At 44.3% G+C, this 21,415-nt stretch overlaps 1 protein-coding gene across 1 annotated transcript; it reads right to left on the bottom strand.

The window, feature by feature from the left end:
* Positions 1–1,125: 1,125 nt before the first annotated feature.
* LOC102932238 (autoimmune regulator) lies at positions 1,126–14,947 on the bottom strand. Its single transcript, XM_043522597.1, has 13 exons — positions 14,633–14,947; positions 12,603–12,777; positions 12,098–12,250; positions 10,880–10,951; positions 9,844–9,957; positions 8,317–8,570; positions 7,914–8,285; positions 6,700–6,815; positions 6,094–6,175; positions 4,117–4,238; positions 3,568–3,664; positions 2,139–2,207; positions 1,126–1,550 (listed from the first exon to the last, which is right to left on the bottom strand). Exons 1-13 carry the CDS (start codon positions 14,780–14,782, stop codon positions 1,470–1,472), a joined length of 1,857 nt encoding a protein of 618 aa, XP_043378532.1. The 5' UTR covers positions 14,783–14,947; the 3' UTR covers positions 1,126–1,469.
* Between the last annotated feature and the right edge of the window lie 6,468 nt (positions 14,948–21,415).

Genomic DNA, 21,415 nt, shown 5'->3' with positions numbered 1-21,415 from the left:
TAAGAAAGCAAAGTTAGATGTCCATTCATTTCAGCCTGTTTGGACAGATACATTTGGACTTATTCAAAAGAAGGACTGTGCTGTTTGTGCTTTCTGTTATAAAAGTGTTATTTGTCGCGTATCAACTGTTCGATGACATTTTCAAACGAAGCACGAAAAACTGCGTTTGCAATGGTTTTCAGCATTTGGATCCACATACCTGTGTGAACAGGTATTTTCACACATGAAATCTGTCCTCTGTCCCTCTCGGAGCTGGTTAACAACTGATCACCCAGAAGCCTCTGTACAGCTTAAAGTATGAAAATACATGCCCAACATTGGAAAACTCAGCAAGCAAAAGCAAGGGCAAGGATCACACTAAACTGATAAGATCTGCATTTTAATTTAATTTTAATTGAAGCTTCTTAAACATTTTAAAATCTTTATTTATTTTACATACAACAATAGTTTAGACTTATAGAAAGAGACCTTCTAAAAACATTAAAATGTATTACTGGCGCGCTGCTGTGTAGTGACACTCATCATTTTCTCTATTTTTTCTTAGCAGGTTTGAAAACACTAAAGCAAGACTGTCTACCACAGGGCATTGGTATCCAGTATAGGATTGCTATCAACCTCTTCAACCGTTCTTCTTTCTGTGTCTCAACTAAAATTAATATCAGCAATAATAAGTGAAGGATGATAATTATTACCAGCTACTTCCCCCCTCAATCAGACCCAGCAAGGAAGATATATATCGACAAAGAATAACTGGAAGATGTAGAACATTTTGTTCCTCTTGGCAGCAATCTCTCACAAAGAGCAGACATAAATGTAGCCTTTCAGCCCAGTATTCGCTGCGCCAGGCTTGCCTTTGGCAGACTGGCTCATCAGGTGTTGAACAATCACGTCAGTGCAGTGAGATCTGTATAAATGGAGTGTCCAAAGCAACAGGATAAGAACCTACTAAGGAGACAGACTGAAATAAATGTCCCCTTCTCTTATGTGTTGTCGTAGTCCCAATCATAAAGGGCTGAAGAAAATGAACGTGTCAGTCACTCTCAATGCCTTTTATTTCAGATTAATGGGAGCGGATAGATTTATTTTTAATGGTAAATGAGAACAAATCTACAACCTATACTACCTCTTAAACAATTTTCCTGTGAGATAAATCCAATAAAATATTACCAGATAGACTGTGAATGCAACAGGGAAAGAAAAATCCAAGGGATGGTATATGAGCCTTTGCAGTGAACTTTTCAGACCCTTACACCCTGAATTCCTCCCTATATTAATTTGAAACCATCCTATGGTTTCATCCACTGTAATAAAGAGGTAGAAGTAAGTAGAAATAAATCAGCAGGGATTCAACTTGGGAAAATACCGTATATCCCAAGATGTCAGCACGAGCTGTTTAGAGATGATTAGAGTCAAGTCCAATGTGCGGAGGGCAGCAAATTGGTATGACATGTCCACAATTACAAGAAGTGCTAGGAGAAAAATCCGTGAGTCTCTGAGAGTGGACGAGACATGTTCTGGAATGCCCACTGCAGGATCCCATCAAAGGAGTTCTGAAAGACAAAAAGGAGGCAACAAAGGGGTAGGGTGTATTTAGGGTGTCTCAGGAAAACAAAGGAATGGCTTCTTGAGGGCAATCAGAAAGTTTTCTCCAAGTGAGAAATTAGGAGAACTGATTGGTCTGGCTATATGAGGCACTTGCGAGGGTCTGTCTTTGCTCTCTGTCCCCCACTTTAAGGGGCAACAATTTCAAACAAAGTATACAAAAATAAACGTATCAGACTTGTAAATGGACCTGTTCAGACCTGCTTCAACCTGTACCCTAGCTCTCCAGGAGCCGTAATCTATGTCTTTTGACAGCAGGGGTTTCTGATGGCGCAGCAAGGCTTACAGGGAATACTCATTGGCAAAGGATTGCCCATTCAGTACAGCCACCCCCAGCACTCTTGAAAATGTTTCAGTGTTTCTGCACTTAGACCCAGCTGCCTTTAGGCCTGTATTGGGTGGGGAGCCTTTGCAAACAGAGGTGAGCAGAGTACTTGTGAATTCCAGGACCTGTAGGAACTGCTCTGTTCAGATTATAGACTATTTTCTTGCATAAAATAAAATCGGAGAGATGAGAAGGTGAAATGGTTTGTTACCTCACCCAGGAGAGAGTCCAGCTCCTCTTTATTCAGGATCGGCTCATTCCCAGCAGACTCTTCCACTGCCTGGAAACCAGAACATGGCCAAAATGCTCAGTTTCACAACATGAAGGTGAAATGTTAAACATAATGGGTCTAAGTCTCTATTCCGTGGCAGGAATGGCCAGACTCTGGCTTTAGCTCTTTTACAGGTGAAGTGTGGCTTGCAGCGCCTCTTCGCTCATTTTCTGCCTACCAGACTGAGCGGGAGTCGGGGGAGGGAAGGGGAGCTCAGGGCTTCTGCCCTGTGGCAGGGTAGTGAGACGAGGAATTTCTGTTATGCAGAGAGGGAGGGCTAAGGGCTTTAGGCAGGATCAGGGCCAGGCTTTATAGCTTGTGGCTCTCAAACGTCTGAAGAGTATTGTGTGTGGGTTGGAGGATCAGTAAACGTGGCCATTCCTGGATTATGCATTCATTACTTGGATTAGCATGGTGGTCCCTTCTGGTCCTGAATGACTCAGGTTCTTGGAGTGAATATTGTCAAGGCGACTAGCTGTGTCTTTTCTGCAAGCAACTGAAGTGGTTAGTAAGTGTGGCAGTATCTCTGAAGTGATATACTGCAATATGTCTGGTAAACTTCTGAAAAGGACTTTTAAAACTTTGATCTCCGTTCTATACCCGGCTGTAGCGGGGATTCCCTTAACCACATGCACTTGGAACTGTGTACTAAGTTCACCGGAACGCTGAATGTTCTTACTCTTATGTTGTACTGGTTTCAGAGTAACAGCGGTGTTAGTCTGTATTTGCAAAAAGAAAAGGAGTACTTGTGGCACCTTAGAGACTAACCAATTTATTTGAGCATAAGCTTTCGTGAGCTACAGCTCACTTCATCGGATGCATACTGTGGAAAGTGTAGAAGATCTTTTTATATACACACAAAGCATGAAAAAATACCTCCTCCCACCCCACGCTCCTGCTGGTAATAGCTTATCTAAAGTGATCACTCTCTTTACAATGTGTATGATAATCAAGTTGGGCCATTTCCAGCACAAATCCTGGTTTTCTCCCCCCCCCCCACAAAGGCACTCTTCTGCATGTGTACGGTGCTTTAGAGAAGACATGGCTCAGCTAGGAAGGCTGACCTTGTGGTTAAACCACATGACTGTAAGTCATGTGATCTGGATTCTGTTCCCCCACTGATCCAGGTAAAGCACAACTTCTCTCAGCCTTCATTTCATCATCTGTAAAAAAAAATCTGGAGCTTTCCTCCCTCACATGAATACTATATACTTATAGTGCTTTGAGAGTCTTCAGTGGAAGATGATACAGAAAGGCAAAGCATCTGCTGGAAGAGGTTGCTCCCACTGAAACGCACTTTCCTAAATAGCCCAAAAAAGACATCTAGGACTTCCGCACGCACTGGAAAAAAGTCTCTGACTGTACTGACCTTCACTGCTCTTACTGCAGGGCTATTGGAGTTCACTGTTCCCTCCAGGCCACTGGTTCCAGAGGTGCTAGAGCAGGACTTGCATAGCAAGGTTTCACTGGAACAGAAGATAAAGATTATGGATATTAGTCAAACCATCACCCTGCAGATTGGAAAAACCAAGGAGCGTCTTTGTATGTGTTGCTATTGCGGATCAGAAAAGGTAAGTGTGGGAGAGAACTATGAAGGATTTAAGACAATATAGAGAATTTCAGTGCAATCTTTGACAGCAAGCCAGTTGCCTTCAGCTTCTAAAGACTGGCCCAACCCCATAGTGGAATACTGTGAGTGTGCATGGGGGTTGGAACATAGAACATGTGTACAAAGTACCAGAGTACTGGGGAGCTACCAGAGATGTGAGAGAATCAAATGTATTTTTGATCTTAAGAAACTGGAGAATAGCAGTGTCCAGCAAACATAACATAACTAATAGACCAAGAACCTGTATCTGAATTAAATCAGGTACAGCCGGGTGGGAGATGGTAATGCCTTTGCACTCGTGAGCCTCACCTGAGCCGCTCTGCTTGGGTAGGGAAGTGGCAGTGGGAGTGGAAGGCCTTGAAGCACTGGGCACAGTAGCTCATGTTTCCTCCTCCCCTGCAGACTCCACATTTCTCACCAACTGTCAGTTTCTGTGTAAAGAAAAGGCGGAGAATTTGGATTTTATTTTCAGCCCCACTGTGACCTTCTAAACCTTGGGGAGCATCCTGTAACCCACATATTCTTAATTTTGATGTAATTTTGATCTTACATATAACGCATGCCTTGTCAGGTATCAGGCTATGATATTCTGAAAATGATTTCTCTAGCTATATATGTATATCATTAATGCATATGAAGTTATGCCAATTGTGTTGTATGGGTGTCACAAAAATATGCTGTAAATTAGGGAATTAGCTCCCCAGAGGTAACAACAAGGAAAGTAACCAACATCTGGGCGGGGTTTAAAAAAAATCCAACAACCATTGTCCAGCAATAGAACTACAATTCAATGACTCAGCTGCAGGAGGCCACTCCAGGGGAATTGCTCAACTTTGCCGGGAGATTCAGCAATGCCCCCAGACATGCCTGGACTTGTGGTTTCCAAGCACATAGACTGAGAGTATAAAACAGACAGAGTGGACACATACTGGGCCCTTCTGCCCCCACCCATTCTGCAAGCAACTAAGATACTTCTTACAAGACTCTAACAGAGGGGATTGGCCCAGCTTTTAAATCTGACATCTGTATATTAAGGACTGGAATATCCAGTGGGGTGATAAAAACTGTTTGATATAGTTGTTTCCCAGTCTAATAGGGTTGAGAGTGTAGTCGGCGTGGTTATATTTTATTTCCTTTGGTAACTAAGTCTGATTTTTTTGTCTATCACTTATAATCACGTAAAATATTTTTTGTAAGCAATAAACTTCTTTAACAGTTTATCTTTACCAGTGAGTTTCTTTCAAGTGTGTGGCAAATCTTTCCATTGTTGAAGTGGTGAATTCCTGACATAAAGTGCTGAGAGCAACTAGAACTGGAAACAGCATTTAATGTGGCATAACATGAATTTCTATAGTGGCATTATGGTATTTTCTGTCTTATTTTCTATCCTTTCCTGGTATTTCCTAGCACTCTGTTCACCTTTTTCACTGCTGTGCATTGAGCTGAACTTTTTGGAGAACTATGAACAATGAATCTAAGATCTTTCTTGAGCAATAACAGCTAATTTAGAGCCCATCATTTTGTGTAGTTAGGTTTATTTTTTCCACTCTACATTACTTTGCATTTATCAGTGTTGAATTTCATCTGCCATTTTGTTGCCCAGTCACCAGTTTTGTGAGATACCTTTGTAACTTTTTTCAGGCAGCTTTGGATTTATTTTACATAATTTTAAATCACCTGCAAACTTTGCCAGCTCACTGCTCACACCTTTTTCCAGCTCATTAATGAATATGTTGAACAGCACAGGTCCCAGGAAAGTTCATAGGGGACCCCAGTGTTTACCTATCTCCATTTGTGAAAACTGATAATTTATTCCTATCCTTTGCTTCCTATCTTTTAATCAGTTACTGACTGAAAAGAGGACCTTCTCTCTTATCCCATGGTCACTTAGCTTCCTTGAGAGCTCTTGGTGAGGGACCTTGAAAAAGGCTTTCTGAAAAGTCCCAAGTACACTGTGTTGACTGGATCACCCTCCTCCATCTGTTGACACCCTCAAAGAATTTGTTCCTTCTGAGGGAAGCGAACCATTCCAACAGAGTGGGCAAAAACTCAGAGCAAAAGCTTGCCCACCGTTTGTTGTATAGGTACAAGCAGCAGAGGAAGGAGGCCATAGGGGGTTCATATGTCACATTACATACAAGGCAGGATAATCCCAACAGCACCTGGAACTTAATCCTCTCATTTTGCCCACTTTCTACCTAGGGCACAGGAGAAAAGCGGAGTGCGGATAACGATAGGGAAGTGGTTGGACGTGGCTGTTTGGTGAAGCAAGGTTCCTAGCTATACCTGTGTCTCGCATGGTGGCTCTTCTGTGCACTGGTCCTGCTTCACTTTCCCAGCTGAGCAAGAGATGCACCTCCATGTCCCGCTGCTCAAAATCAGATGATAAAGAAATAGATATGCAAATGCTTAAGAGGAACAAGAGAAATGAGAAAGCAAAGCCAACCTGCATGTACCACAATGGTACTTTGACCTATATGTGATGTTTTTCTGGAGACTCAACTCATTGGTCACAGTTGAGTAAAGCAACAGTGCTGTGGCCAGTTCTGTGATCAGCAATTAATTACAATGAAGCTATGCTGATTTACACCCTCTAAGGACCTGGCCCAGCGTGTAGGCCCCAAGTGTATTCAAGGTCCTTGCCTCTGTAGGAAGAGGAAAGCCTTCTTATATTTAGGACAAGTTTTTGGTTTTTATTTTAAATCTGGTTAAGAAAATCAGGCAAAATAATGCAAAATTATTTCAGCATTTTTTCAGCCCAACACTGAGCACTTTGAAAATGCTACATCTCCCCCCCCCCCCCGACCCCCCCCCCCCGACCAGAGGGACCTGATGGGGTGATAGAGCAGTAAATACTCGCTGTGGGGTGTGCCTAGGAATGCTTTTTATTACCTTGGAATTTCTGTCATTGGGGGCACGAGGCAGGCCAGGTGGAAAGCTTTGGGGCAGCCGTCGCAGCAGATCAGCTCCCCACCATCCCTGCACACTGCACATTCATCATCGTTCTTCTGACCCAGGGAGGCAAATAGCGCACGATGTAACAGAAAACAAAAGCACAGAGATTCAAAGCCAACTTCTCCCTCAGTACAACTATGGTTATCTGTTCACTCGCTCATTGCAATCCAGTATACTGCAGGATAAACTGGACTTGGTCTGTTATAAAGGGTCATGTTCTAGCACAGGTGACCAATTGGTGAATCCTTGCTATCAGATGTCACAACAAAACATTAGTTTTGGAGCAAAACATTAGTATCATGGACTTCAGAGAATACCTCTCTCTTCTCCCTACAGGATGACAAAACAGAATACAGAGCTGAGCACCAAGAGAGGTGAACGCTTAGGGGACAACATGTGTTTCAGCTGGCTGGCAGCTGTAGCATTATAACACAAGCCTGCCTGACTTCTGTGGCCAGGTACTGTCTATGGTATTTCGGCGACATTACACCTGGCAGGTGCTTCCTTGCTGGGGATCTGGCAAGGAATTAAAATAGTGAATGCTTCATCCTTAATTCCAACCTGCAGAATCCCACAAATTCAACAGACACTTGTCTCCATGGGTTATATACAACATATCTGACAGCCTGCAGGGAAGCTCTGAACGTCTGAAAACGTTTCCCCATTGAACACTTTCAGCATGCAGGTATAGTGCCCATACACAAACTGTTAGTTAAGCAGGAAGCTCTTGAGCTGGGCAATGGATGGAAATGGTGGCTGTTTCACTTTGGAATCGTCTGGGGAATTCCAGTTTGCCAGGGGCAGGGGGCTTTTGGAGAGTAAATGTTTGTCCTAACCAAGCCTTTGTGTCTCTCCCACCCTGGTAGCAAGACTACCAGACTGAGGAAACCGGACACTTCCAGGAATCATGCACTAATTCTATGCAACATCCTGAGGCTCAAAAGGAGACTCTCACTCTCACTGAGACAAGGTGGTGCCGCAAAGAGGCACACTGCTATCCACCACAAGAGAATCAATAAAAACGGGGTGTGGGCCCTGCACAACATTTGGAAAATTGTCCCTGGAGGAGAAGGGAATGACACTGGACAGAAACGCTTTGCCTGCTCCTGGCAGAGGGGAAGAGAAGCTCAGCTCCTCATTAGAGTTTTTACCTGGTGGAGGGTTTGATCCACGGTGTGAACAGGGGTGACATGGAGGCTGCTCTGTGAGTTTATTTTCAGCTCCCCATTCTGTAGAGTGAGATGGACAGGAGTGAGGCAGAAAATGCTACTGTGATCAGACTGGCTGTATAGATATAGATGCATGTCCTGTCTCAGAAGGATGCTAAGTCTAGACTCTAGAGCATCCTGCAGTGGAGTCTGACTTGTGCCAACTGGGTGGAGTCGCTGTGGTGCTGAGGGAAGGACACTGCTCTGAGAGTGCTTTAGGCTGAGCTGGTTCAGAGAGTAGGGAAAGGTTAGAAACCCTCTCACATCTTTCACATACAGCACGAAGTCTGCCCAACCTGCCCGGGCCAAGTCAAGCACAAACTTGCTCGATAGTTTATGAAGAAAAAGGACAAGGCTGAGCTGAGCTGTATGGGTGGAACCAGTGCAGAGTGTGAAACACCTTATTGCAAAGGGGACTCAAACAGGACAAAGAGGTAAAAACAACTCGTATTTGCTGAAAGCATACATATTGGGGCCCTTGAAATCCCTTGGCTCGCACACCAGGCTTCAGGCTTCGGCTTTTGTTCTTTCCCCCAGGTTCCTCAAACTTGCTTGGTGCATAAAACTCGCCTCCAACTTTGACACATTTCTTGGAGCCCCCTGGAAGAGAGGACACTCTGGCTTATGTAAGTTGTGTGCTAGGAGCAGACATACACGCTGCTCGAAAAATGCTCGGGTTCAGGGGAAGGTTTCATTGTTAACGTGGTAATGATGCTGGAGTTCAAGCAGATCAGGTGTAAAAAAGCGTTACGTTTTAGAAATGTTTGAAAACCATCTTCTCTGTTTCACTCCCAAGGGTCCAGTACATGAGTCAGCACTTCCTCTGAAGCAGCTGATGACACCATGGGCCCCAGAAAATGTGGCAGGCAGGAGTTCAGGTCCCTGTTTTAGCTGCTAGTGATGAGATGGACTCTTACCAGTGAACTTAACCCTGAGCCCAAGGCTTGGCAAGTAAATGAAGGATCTGACCTACATGGGCTTTGTCAAGAATCATCCACACTGGATCCTGAAGTTTCAAGGGCCAAATCCTAGGCTAGGGCAGAGAGCCAGTAGCAGGTAGCCACGGACCCTGCCAGGTGTAGCCTGTTCGTGAGAATCATGGGGCAAAACACCACCTGTCCAGCTGGTCCAGCAAGGTGGAGTGCTGGCTCCTGCTGCCACTTGCTACTTCATATTGCTGCAAACATAACTCTTGTGCACCGTGGCAGGATGCTACCTACATGCCCACATCAGAACTACAAATTACAGCTCCACCCTCCTTATGCAGGCAGGGGGTAGCCAGAAGGCTGTGTTTGTTTATATTCTGCCAGTGACTTTTAAAAAATTAAAGACCATCTATACTAGGAGGATGGGGTCCCCCAGTCTAGACTTACAGTACCACTATACTTTCCACCTGAACCGGACTCCCTTGGGGGGTTTCCCCATCCCCCAATATCCCAGCTCCTCCCCAGATGCTGAGCCTATCCATGTCTCTGTTCTTCTTCTCACAGTCATCCACAATTTCCACCAGTGTATGCTACTTCCAGCGTCCTCTGGCTGGTCTGAGCTGCTAACCCCTCCCCCACACTGGCCCCACCATTCACTCTACTAGCCCCTCTGCAAGCCTCTACTGAAATCTTGCCCTACCTATAATTGCCTGGGTGGCTTCTAGCTTCATGAAGGAGGGTCCTGTCACTCTGATTAACCTGAACTAAATCTGTTCACTGGAACCAGGCAGTCCTCAGGAAAGGGAAAATCCTGGAATGGAGATGGCCCACATTGTTGTCATGAGCACTGTTCTTTAACTCCCTAGATATTCAGCTTTGTATCTTATTATAGGAATGACCAGCCCCAAGTTCATGATTTTCTGGCCCCAGAACATTGGCATATCTACCTGACTCAAACACCTGTTTGATGAGAATTCCTTCTACAGCCCCGCAGCTCACTGGTAGTTCACTGGATGACACAGTGACAGCCCTCTGGACTGAGGCAGCCATACTCTGAATGCCTATAGTTTTAAAAACAGTCATCATCAATGAAACACAAAGCCTTTGTGCATATATTCTTCCAAGGAACAGGGGAGGGCTATTGTTTGAAGTATGTTAAAAACTGGCAAGGCATTAAATACAACCTGATGACCCCCAATCAGGGGATCCCCCAACCCCGATTGCATCTCCCTGCAAGGCCTGGCCCAATCTCTGCTAGATCACAAGCCCCTGGCTGGCCATTTGATGTGGTCCCATGCCTGGCTGGGCAGTACAATGCAGACCTCTCTTCCCACCTGCTGCGATCAGCATCTGGGGAGGTGGGTTTAAATAGGGATTTGATTTCAAATGAAAGGAGATTGGTGGGCTCAGTCCAGTCCCAGTAAATCATTGGTCATATCACAAAACCAGCACACATTACAGGGCATGAGTGAAAGTCTCTGCACAAACACCGGCCAAGCCCTGCTTTGAAGCAAGATGTGCTCAAGGTGTGTTGACAGAGCTGTGTAGGAAAGGTCATGCAGTTCATGGGTTTGCTGTTTTTTTTTAATCCACTGCTACTAGTCCTTTAGTTTCACAAACACTAAGAATCCTCCATTCACCCACTAATCCTCCCCATCTCCTTATGCAAGCATGCTACCACCTAACCCTTTGAGGTGCCTGTGTGGTGCTGCACTTGTCACCTGGTTCTGGGAGCTGCTGCTTCTCTGAGACATTTTACTTAACCTAATGTTGTGTATGGGAGACGCCAACCCACTAGCACTCTCAGGGTCCATGGCTCTGCGGGGTGATGGATTCTCTTCCCATTCTGAAAGAGGCCCAGCGACACCCAGCTCAGGAGCAGTTTTAGCTTGTTCGTTGCTGGATGGTGCTAACAACAAAGATTTTTCCAAACTGGGCTGCAGAAATGAGCGGAAACCTCACTGATGGGGACACATCACTCACCATTTCCCAGAGGGAAACGCTGGATCTCCACACCTTCTGGTTTCTTTACAGCTTTTGTCTTTGGCAGAGTCCCTGTGTGGTTATAATATGGGTTAGAGACAAGGATACACATTGGATATTATTAGAAAGAGCTCTTGATTCCTCTCCTGGTGAGACAATGGAAACCTTACAAGAAATTGGAACAGTAGGCAGGGATGGCGAATGCTCCAACGTGAGCAGCCAGATCTAGCTATTTAGGTACTTAGATTGCACCTGCTGGGGTGTAAGAGAAACTATATCAGCAGTAAGAACTCCTTATTGAAAATGGTTACATTCCTTCTTGCACATGCAGCACACCTCTTGGCACAATGGGCAGCTTTCAAAACTCATCCGAACTCCAAAGACCATGAATAAATGATTGCATCTCCCTGCGACGTATATTATGGATTTATATTAACTTTCAAGAGATTCATAGATTCCAAGGCCAGAAGGGACCATGGTGATCATCCAATCTGACCCCCTGTATAGCACAGGCCAGAGACCTGCTCCCAAATAAATCCGAGAACTGAGCTTTTAGAAAAAGTCCAATGTGACTTTTCTTACATTTTCTCCAACTCTTTATTCTTTTTCCTCTTCTTCTGTCTATCGCATTTCTCTCCTTTCAGCTCTTTTCCTCTCCTCTCAGCTCTCTTTTCCTCCCCTCTATCTCCATTCTTAAAATTCTCAATCTTCATTCTTTTCTCCTCTCTTCTTCCTCTCCTTCCACCTCTTCTTCCAGTCACCCTGGTTCTCCTCCATTCTTTCCATTTCCTTCTTCATTTCTACATTCTCCAACTCATCCTTCCCTACTCCTCCTGCCCCCCCTGACAACTGGCATCTCCCTACAAGGCTCAGCCAAATTTCTGCCTGATCACAAGCACCTGGGACTTTGATCTGCTCCCTTGCCTGGCTGGGCAGCAGAATGCACACCTCTCTTCCCCACTCCATTTAGATAGCTGTGGAGGGGATGGGGAGCTACCTGAGGCCTACAAGAAGCCAGGATAGCAGCTGTTGGACCCAAGTGGGAAGAGCTGCTTCAAAGTCCAAAACAGGACAGCTGCTCTTCATTGCCTCTAGCGCCTGGGGGAATTGTGAGCGTAAGAAGGGCCTAGTGAGCTATCTGCTTCATGGGTTTGGGAGGCTGTGCACCAGCATGGCTCAGGATCCAGCATGAGCTAGGCAGTGAAAGAGGCTCTGTACCAGGGTTTGAGTTGCATTTCAGCAAGGGCTGAGCTGGCTGGGGAGAGTTGCTTTCCTCTGGTGCTTTCCTCTTTGGCTGCTGTTTCTGCTGCACCACGGTCTTCGGACTGGGGGGTAGTTTCCTCCCCCGGCGCTGTCTGCTGAGATCCACATCTGGAAAGAATGAAAGCGGAGAGATTGGCATCAGGGGTGGGGACACTCCAAACTGCCCAGTGCTTTGCTGGGGCTCTAAGATTTCTTTAGGTCCCCAGTGATCTGGTCTGTACCCCTTGGTGCTGATTGTTACTGAGACAACCACTGCTTGCTTCTCCCCTCCCCTCCCACTTCATTCCTGGTCTGATGGCTGCCATTTTGCACCTCTCCTGGGGCTGGAGTTGGAGTATGAGAGGCTAAGCTCTTGGTTCCTAAAGAGGAGCAGGATGTGCTCTCTGAGGAAACCCCATGGAGCAGAGGCCTGCTTGGTAGGGAGTCGTTCTCTTCACAGTCCATCTGAGTACCTTCCTACCTTTGGGAAAGCTGCTCTGAATATGCTGGAGCTTGGCGTATCTCTCCAGGTTGTAATCCTTGAAGAGGACCCTCCAGAAGTCCTGTATGGTGGATGAATCCTGGCTCAGCAGCCAGGTTAGCATGGCATGGAAGGCCTTGTGAGAACCCTCCTGCTCCTTCAAACTCAGTGTTTCCTTCAAGAAAAAAAAAGAGCAGTGTAATCAAATGTGCAGTTCTTAAGGGCATCCCTCATGTTCCCATGCCTCCCCTCCCCCTCCACCCTAGCTGTGCTGCACCCATGCTGTGTAATGCAGGCTATGAGCAAAGAGGGAGCCATGGTTACAGCACCTAGCACCCCCTCCCCTGGTGGTGCCTGGGTGTGCATGAATGGATGCTTCATTCATCCATTAAAGGAAAGCAAAAAGATCACATTCAACGGGAAGCTGGGGTAGGCTGTGTTGGGTTATGGGGGGAGTGAGACCCTAGGATGGAGCTGACTGAGTGAGGCTGAAACCATGTTTGACAAATAGCATGAGATTTGAAATTGTAGTGCCTAGAGCTGATGACACAGTCACATTATCATTGTAGCATGGGGGTGGGGGGGTGAGTCATGAAAACAGCAGAGGAAGGGCAGAAAGAAGCCAGGAGGCCATTGTAAATATAAAAGCAAAGGGCTTTAATTGAAGATCCCTTAAAAAGTACATTAAGTTGATTTACAAAGTTCCATTAACAACCTTCATATAAAATAGCCACCGCTTCCTAAAAATTGCTGTTAAGGGCAAAAGTGCATCTGACCTGCAATCTGACCAGCACTAAATTCTAATAACCGAGACTGAGCCTCTAGCACTGGAGGTCAGCTTTATAATTACTTGGCTCCACTCCTTTTGGTTTCATTCAATCAGCTCCCACTTCTTCCTCATGCTGTTCCCCCCTTTTATTTGTGTGTATGTGGTCCCACCATGAAAACACTTTTCACCTTATCTGTTCCAGCCAAGAGGACATTGGGGCCCCCACCAAGAAAACACCAAAAATCAAACAAATCAGAATGACAACAAACACACTGAGTATTTAACGTTCTGCTCCTTGCGGGGAGCTGCCATGCTGACTTCCTTGCAGTATTACACTCCAGACAGAAGGGGGTGCTGTGTAAGAATAAAAATAGCAGTATTTAAAAGCCCCACCTAATGACTCAAATGGAGTCCAGCAGCCACTTGCAGGAATTGAGGCCTCTGCTGATTCAAGAGAAAACTCCTGAAAACACTGCCCCCAGGTAAGACACAGCAGTTTCCACCCTCTGGGGAGGGCAGCTGAAAAAGGAAGAGGTCAGCTCTGCAGCATGTATCCTGCAGTTGTTTCTCCTTCCCTATTTATCCTTGAGCATTATATATAACTCACCAGGCAGTTTTACTACAACTATATTTCAAATGTCTCTATCCACACTATCTGCACTAGCTTGTGCCAGCACGATCATCCTTGCTGATGAGACTCCCAGCTAGCTGCAGTGGGGGAGGGAATCAGAGCGTCAGATACAGACCAAGGAAATACACTTGGTCCCTCAATGGAATATTTCCAGTTTTTCCAATTCCTTTTCAAGAGTATAAATCTGGAGCTCCAGTCAAGCTTTTCAGAAGTGCCCAGTGGTTTGGGGTGCTCAGCTTGTCACCTGACTTTCAGATGGTGGGTACTCAGCACTTTCTGAAACTTCTGCCCCTTTGAGGTGACTCTCATTGGGCACCCATAATCACTAGTTACTTGAAAATCTGGGTCTATATGCATGCACATGTATACGTACATATGCACATACAGAGCAGTGCACAATCATTTCCCAGTCCCGAAGGAATGTAGTCATAACCCCAGTAATTCCCAAAGTGAGCTTAAAATATGACACTTTCCTCCCCCCACTGAGACACTGACAATCCCTTTTACAGTTCCTCACACCTCTGAGACCCCTTCTTCCAGATTTACAGGTATCTGCATTCAAACTGCTTCTAGGGTTATAATCCTCACTAGAGCAGGTCACTTAGCATGGCGTGCCCGTGTTCTTCTCACCTTGAACATCTCCTCTGTGACAACGTCATGATCAGCAAGTCCATGAAGCAATGGGAAAACGTCATCCACTGCCATGGAGATCTCCGTGCGGTATAGCTTCAGCAGCTGCCGCAGATCCCCTTCTCCCAAGGGCCTGTCAGCGCTGGACATCCTGCAATGAATCCGTATTTGTGGGGATTTCAGCTGGAGCGGGAGGATCTCCCCTACAGATCAACACCGCTGGGAGAGACTTGGACTGCAGTAACTGAGGCACCCGTGCTGCCTATGCTCTTACATCATTCCCTATGAAGCCTGGTTCTGGGAAAGGCAGGCACTGAAACAGGGAGAAGAATGTGCATCTTATTTAGGACAGGACTTGCTGCGTCAAGACAATTGCCAAAACTTCCCTTTTAATAGAAACCTAGGTGTCTTGTCACCAATAGCCAGCTCAGCTGTCAATCACTGGCTATTGAGCTGAACCCAGGAATCCCATTAAGTTCAGTTATTGCACTCACATTTGTATACTAATGTTAACGTCACTTTGCATGAATTTCTTCTCCTAGCGCTCCTCTCTGACTGTTCCTCACCTGTCCCTGGGCCGAGACACCACCAGACTGGATGTGCTATGCCTGAAGTGCTGACTCTTTGCTCACGCTGTTCAATAAGGCTGGGTGGTAGGTATTCTCCTCTGTGTGCGTGTGTACACGAAGATACAGAAAGGGTGGTTGGTTGGTTGTACATCCACCAGCCACACTGAAATGTGTTAGTTAGTAGCTAAGCTTGGTGTCTGTGAAATCCAGTCTTTTCCCTTTAGCATGCAACACTTCCTTGGGCTCTTTATATAGGTTAATCTGTGGAGGGAGGGGAAAAAAATATTATTATTGAGGAACCAATTGGGTCCCAAAGATGAGCTTCTGAAGCTTGATTGGAGCTGGGAAGGCATCTCTAATTAAGCTCATTTACTCAGTTTGACTTTGAGAGTTTGTCATTTTTCCCTGCTCACTTCACTTAAACCCTGCAGATTATTTTAAATTGGTGAAAACAAAATTGCTTAGTTAATTTTAGCCAGATGTAAAACTACAGTAGGTGCATAGTCAGATCCATAATGTTTGTATGAAATGGTGAATACGCATTTTGCAAACACTCTCTGGCATTTAGTGGCCACAGAAGATTCTCCAGTTGTCATAGGCCTTGTGTGCAGCTTGCTGTATGATTTACTATTTATGCCAAGTTTGGTTTTTTAACCAGTATAAAGTATGTAGGAATATTTTTGCTTATTCAGCCCTGGTCACATCTGATTTCGGAAGTGTTTAACGTCTGGCTGCTGCTTATACCAGTTGTGTGGTTGTATTATAAAACAAAGACAGCTGGATGACACACGTCAGCTTTTGAATAATTCTATTGATTTGATGGCAGTAAACTGTTTGGCAGGACCTGAAATTCTGACCTGCTCATATTGTCAGAATGACGAGGGTAGTTTCCTGCTCCTCTTAGGAACAGAACCTGCAAAACCTTAAATACATCCCTAACTTTCCAACCAATTTGAAATCAATACTCATGGGGGTAAAGTTATGCACATGTGTGATTGCAGGATCAGGACCTTAATTTTGAAATTATTAGTTGATACACTTCTGTTGTTTCCACCCAACCTTCAGTTTTTGTTTTGTCAGTGAACACTTCTAATAATGGATGCTCAAAACTTCAAATGCATTTGTGTTTCAGCCCATGAGCGGGATGAGTATGTGTTTTGAGGCTTGCCTCTTCCACAATTGCTTGCTACACAAGCTGCACTCTAACTCTTTAGGTGAATATTCTTTCAACTTCTGTAATTGAAGTCTGTATCTTTTCTATGAGTAAAATGCTAAAAACTGCTGTCTCCTGCAGAGGGGAGCCCCACACCAGCTTGTGGTCGGGAGCCAGGCCAGCTTGGTAAGGATGTTGGCTGGGCTCCTCACCCATGGAGCAGCAGGGCATGGTTTGGCATTTAAAATATGACAAGCACCAGTTTGCATAGGGGTTCTGTACAATAAGCAATATATTCACAGTGAAAAATGAAACTTTTATATGCAACTGCTTCCTCAGGGATGCTGTATACTGTGGGAAACAAACTTTATACTCCACCACCTAGCAGGAAGGGATCCTTTATTTCAGAATAAATGGGAGATCCCCTTCACCATGGTAAAGGTGGGCTTTCCAAGAGCCCTTGTGTAGATCTGTTCCATGTGTTTGGGTAACTATTAATGATGAATGCCTGCTGAAACTTGGAAGCCACAGAATCATTCAGATTTCCAAATGGAGTATCTCTGCTCTTACACCATTCAATGATCAGTACTACTTTCCCTATGAAGTATAATCTCTTCCCATAGTGTTCATTAGGGGGGAGGGATAGGTCAGTAGTTTGAGCATTGGCCTGCTGAACCCAGGCTTGTGAGTTCAATCCTTAAGGGGGCCATTTAGGGAGCTGGGGCAAAAATTGGGGATTGGTCCTGCTTTGAGCAAGGGGTTGGACTAGATGACCTCCTGAGGTCCCTTCCAACTCTGATATTCTATGATTAGTGTCAGCTAATTGCTAGCTGTAGATAATTTTGTTTCAATATTAACCTTGATGAAAGAAATTCAGAGATTGCAGTTTATGCAAGGTAAAAGTAACCCAACCCTCAATATATTGGTGTTACTCACAATACGTTTCTTTGTTCTTGTAATGAACTAAGAGTCACCTCAGAATTTATGTACTTTCCAGGGCATCTGTTTTTTTTCATCCAGAAACTCTCCTATGTAATTGTATCACTAGTGATTTGTCTCTTAACACTTGCTCCTGTTCTCAGTGAAGTCATTGGAGTCTTGCCATTGACTTCAGTGATGGTTGGATCAGGCCTGTATTGCACACAGCGTGTAGTGCTAGAAGATGATGGCAGAGAAATTCAGCTCTGAGTTGAAAATCTAAGCAGCCCATGTTGGCTGAAATAAACTGACATCACATGTAGAGACACAATCTAGGAAGAAAAAGAAAACTGTTGCTTACTTAGGGCTACAGATTATCACAGGGTTGTACTCTAATTCACTGTAAAGCACTGTAATTCAGGGTTGAATATAGTCACTTGTTTATGACCTCTCTTGCCCCTTTAACAGTTGAAATGTGTTTACTTACCAACATTTTTTGTTCTTGTCCCATCCCCAGCTCTTCCTCACACTGCCTTTATACTGTAAGGCTGCTCATTATGTGTGTGCTGAGTTGTTGGCCTCTTCTGAGGAGTAGAAAATATTGTAGGATGCAATTCAGTAACCTAAATTTATAAAGTAAATTGCCTTTTCACAAAGTTTGTAGGCCTAAAACATGACCCTTTAGTCTCCCCACCTCACACCTGCTCCACAATCCCTCTGAGGCCTGTCCTTGGTTAAGGACTCAGAAGACTCCCACAAAGCTTCTGGGAAAAAGCTAGGCCCAGCTCCAGTTCTTTGGTGAAGGGTTTCAGGAAAAGGTTGTAAATGTTTATGGCAGCTCTGCTGATGAGTGCAATATGACAGTGGTGCAACTGCACCACTAATGTTAAGGCTGCATCCTGAGTTCTGTTTAAAGGTTGTCCATTCAAAGTCCTCTAACATCAACGTTCAGTCAGATTCCTTTGCAAATCTGTGTTGCTCAGGAGAGTGCAGGGCTTAGGCTTCAGGCCCCAGATTTGGGGTCACTTGAGTTTCTAGGTGGTTTTTATTTGTGTGGAGCTAGAGATCAAACTATTGATATGGTGTGGGTCACAGTGGGCTCACTCTGGGCACATTTCCTCAGGTAATGCATAGTACACACTAAACCTTTGGAGACCTATGTTGAGAATGGTTCTAAGACAATGTGCATACTCAAAAAAAAAAGGCAGCTAGAGGGTTTCCATTCCTGTTTTATATGCTTTAAAGCTTGACTCTTGTCAGTGCTCTAACAGCCAAATGGTTAACCAGATTGCTTCCAAATTTGGTGTGCCTCATGCAGACAGGGGGCAGCATTAGTGATCCAAAATTTGGGGCTATTTGCCCAAAGTATTCCGAGTTATAGGCCCCTACCAAAAATTAGTTCCCTTCTGCTGCCTTGTACTGTTAAACTGAGAGGTACAAATGACTATATCAGTGGTTCTCAGCCTATTTACCATTATGGGCCACATATGCAGCTCTCAAGCATTATGTGGGCCATATCCACACTATATATATTATACCTTTATGGCCTTGAGGATGTCATATGGGCTGCAAGCAGTCCATGGGTTGAGAACCATTGGATTAGATGAATCCCAGAGCTCACTGAGAATGCTGGTTATGAACTCGCCCTTCAATTAACAGAACTAAGGATAAGTTTCTCACAAGCCCCCACCTAAGACAAAAGGAGTTTTGCATAAAGTGGCTAAAAGATACTAGCATTTGTGAGTCTTGGGGGGCAGTTTTATTTTGAGGGGAATGTAATCAAAGTATTTGGGGAAGAAAAATTAGACACGTGAATGCTTCCCCATAGGGGAGGAATATTAGGGGGTAGAACAGTAGCAGAATAAGGGGAGAGAGGAGGGAGTTATGGGGAGGGGAATCAATGGGAATGGATTGTAGGGAAAAGAACATAAGAACGGCTATACTGAGTCAGACCAAAAGTCCATCTAGCCCAGTATCCTGTCTTCTGACAGTGGCCAATGCCAGGTGCCCCAGAGGGAATGAACAGAACAGGTAATCATCAAGTGATCCATTCTCTGTTGCTCATTCCCAGCTTCTGACAGAGGCTAGGGACACCATCCCTGCCCATCCTGGCTAATAACTATTGATGGACCTATCATCCATGAATTCATCTAGTTCTTTTTTGACCCCTGTTATAATCTTGACCTTCAAAATATCCCCGGGCAAAGAGTTCCACAGCTTGACTGTGCATTGTGTGAAGAAATATTTCCTTTTGTTTGTTTTAAACCTGCTGCCAATTAATTTCATTTGGTGACCCCTAGTTCTTGTGTTATGAGAAGGCATAAATAACACTTCCTTATTCACTTTCTTCACACCAGTCACGATTTTATAGGCCTCAATCATATCCCCACTTAGTCGTCTCTTTTCCAAGCTGAAAAATCCCAGTTTTATTAATCTCTCCTCATACGGAAACCATTTCATACCCCTAATCATTTTTGTTGCCCTTCTCTGAACCTTTTCCAAGTCCAATAAATCTTTTTAGAGATGGGGTGACCACATCTGCACGCAACGTTACCACGGATTTATATAGAGGGAATATGATCTTTTCTGTCTTATCTATCCCTTTCCTAATGATTCCCAGCATTCTGTTCGTTTTTTTGACTGCTGCTGCACATTGAGTGAATGTTTTCAGAAAACTATTCACAATGACACCAAGATCTCTTGCGTGGTAACAGTTAATTTATACCCCATCATTTATATGTATAGTTGGGATTATGTTTTCCAATGTGCATTACTTCGCATTTATCAGCATTAAATTTCATCTGCCATTTTGTTGCCCAGTCACCTAGTTTTGAGAGATCCTTTAGTAGTTCTTCGCAGTCTGCCTGGGACTTAACTATCTTGAAAAGAAAAGGACCCACAAGTACTCCTTTTCTTTTTGCGAATACAGACTAACACGGCTGCTACTCTTAACTATCTTGAGTAATTTTGTATTGTCTGCAAATTTTGCCACCTCACTGTTTACCCCTTTTTCCAGATTGTTGAATAGGACTGGGTCCAGTACAGACCCCTGGGGGACACCACTATTTACCTCTCTCCATTCTGAAAACTGACCATTTATTCCTACCCTTTGTTTCAATATCTTTTAACCAGTTACCAATCCATAAGAGGACCTTCCCTCTTATCGCATGACAGCTTACTTTGTTGAAGAGCTGTTGGTGAGAGGCCTTGTCAAAGGCTTTCTGAAAATCCACTGGATCCCCCTTGTCCACGTGCTTGTTGACCCCCTCAAAGAATTCTAATAGATTGGTGAGGCATGATTTTCCTTTACAAAAACCATGTTGACTCTTCCCCAACAAATTATGTTCATCTATGTGTCTGACAATTTTGTTCTTTACTATAGTTTCAATCAGTTTGCCCAGCACAAAAGTTAGGTTTACTGGCCTGTAATTGCTGGGATCACCTCCGGAGCCCTTTTTAAAACTTGGTGTCACATTTGCTATCCTCCAGTCATTTGGTACAGAAGCTGATTTAAATGATAGGTTACAGACTTACAATTAGTAATCCTGCAATTTCACATGTGAGTTCCTTCACAACTCTTGGGTGAATACCATCTGGTCCTGGTGATTTATTACTGTTTAGTTTATCAATTTGTTCCAAAACCTCCTCTAATGACACCTCAATCTGGGACAGTTCCTCAGATTTGTCACCTAAAAGGAATGGCTCAGGTTTGGGAATCTCCCTCACATCCTCAGCCATGAAGACCGATGCAAAGAATTCATTTACAGTAGTTTCTCTGCAAAGGCCTTATTGTCTTTGAGTACTCCTTTAGCATCTCAATTGTCTAGTGGCCCCACTGCTTGTTTTGCAAGCTTCCTGCTTGTGATGTACTTTTTTTTTTTTATATTTGGCTAGCTGTTCTTCAAATTGTTTTTTGGCCTTCCTAATTATATTTTTACTCTTCATTTGCCAGAGTTTATGCTCCTTTTATTTTCCTCGCTAGGATTTAACTTCCACTTTTTAAAGGATGCTTTTTTGCCTCTCACTGCTTGTTTTATTTTGTTGTTTAGCCATGGAGGCACTTTTTTGGTTCTCTTACTATGTTTTTTAATTTGGGGTATACATTTAAGTTGAGCCTCTATTATGGTATCTTTAAAAAAGTTT

The sequence above is a fragment of the Chelonia mydas genome, chromosome 9 (genome assembly GCF_015237465.2).
Source record: "Chelonia mydas isolate rCheMyd1 chromosome 9, rCheMyd1.pri.v2, whole genome shotgun sequence".
Taxonomy (NCBI): domain Eukaryota; kingdom Metazoa; phylum Chordata; order Testudines; family Cheloniidae; genus Chelonia; species Chelonia mydas.
This window is presented reverse-complemented; position numbering and strand designations above follow the sequence as displayed.

Excerpts from the sequence above, each read along its gene's own strand:
- LOC102932238 (XM_043522597.1), bottom strand. The coding sequence starts at position 14,782 with ATGTCCAGCGCTGACAGGCCCTTGGGAGAAGGGGATCTGCGGCAGCTG. Across the intron at positions 6,176-6,699 it reads CCAATGACAGAAATTCCAAG|CGGGACATGGAGGTGCATCT; the intron begins GTAATAAAAAGC and ends GATTTTGAGCAG. Across the intron at positions 1,551-2,138 it reads TGGACTCTCTCCTGGGTGAG|AACTCCTTTGATGGGATCCT; the intron begins GTAACAAACCAT and ends TTTGTCTTTCAG.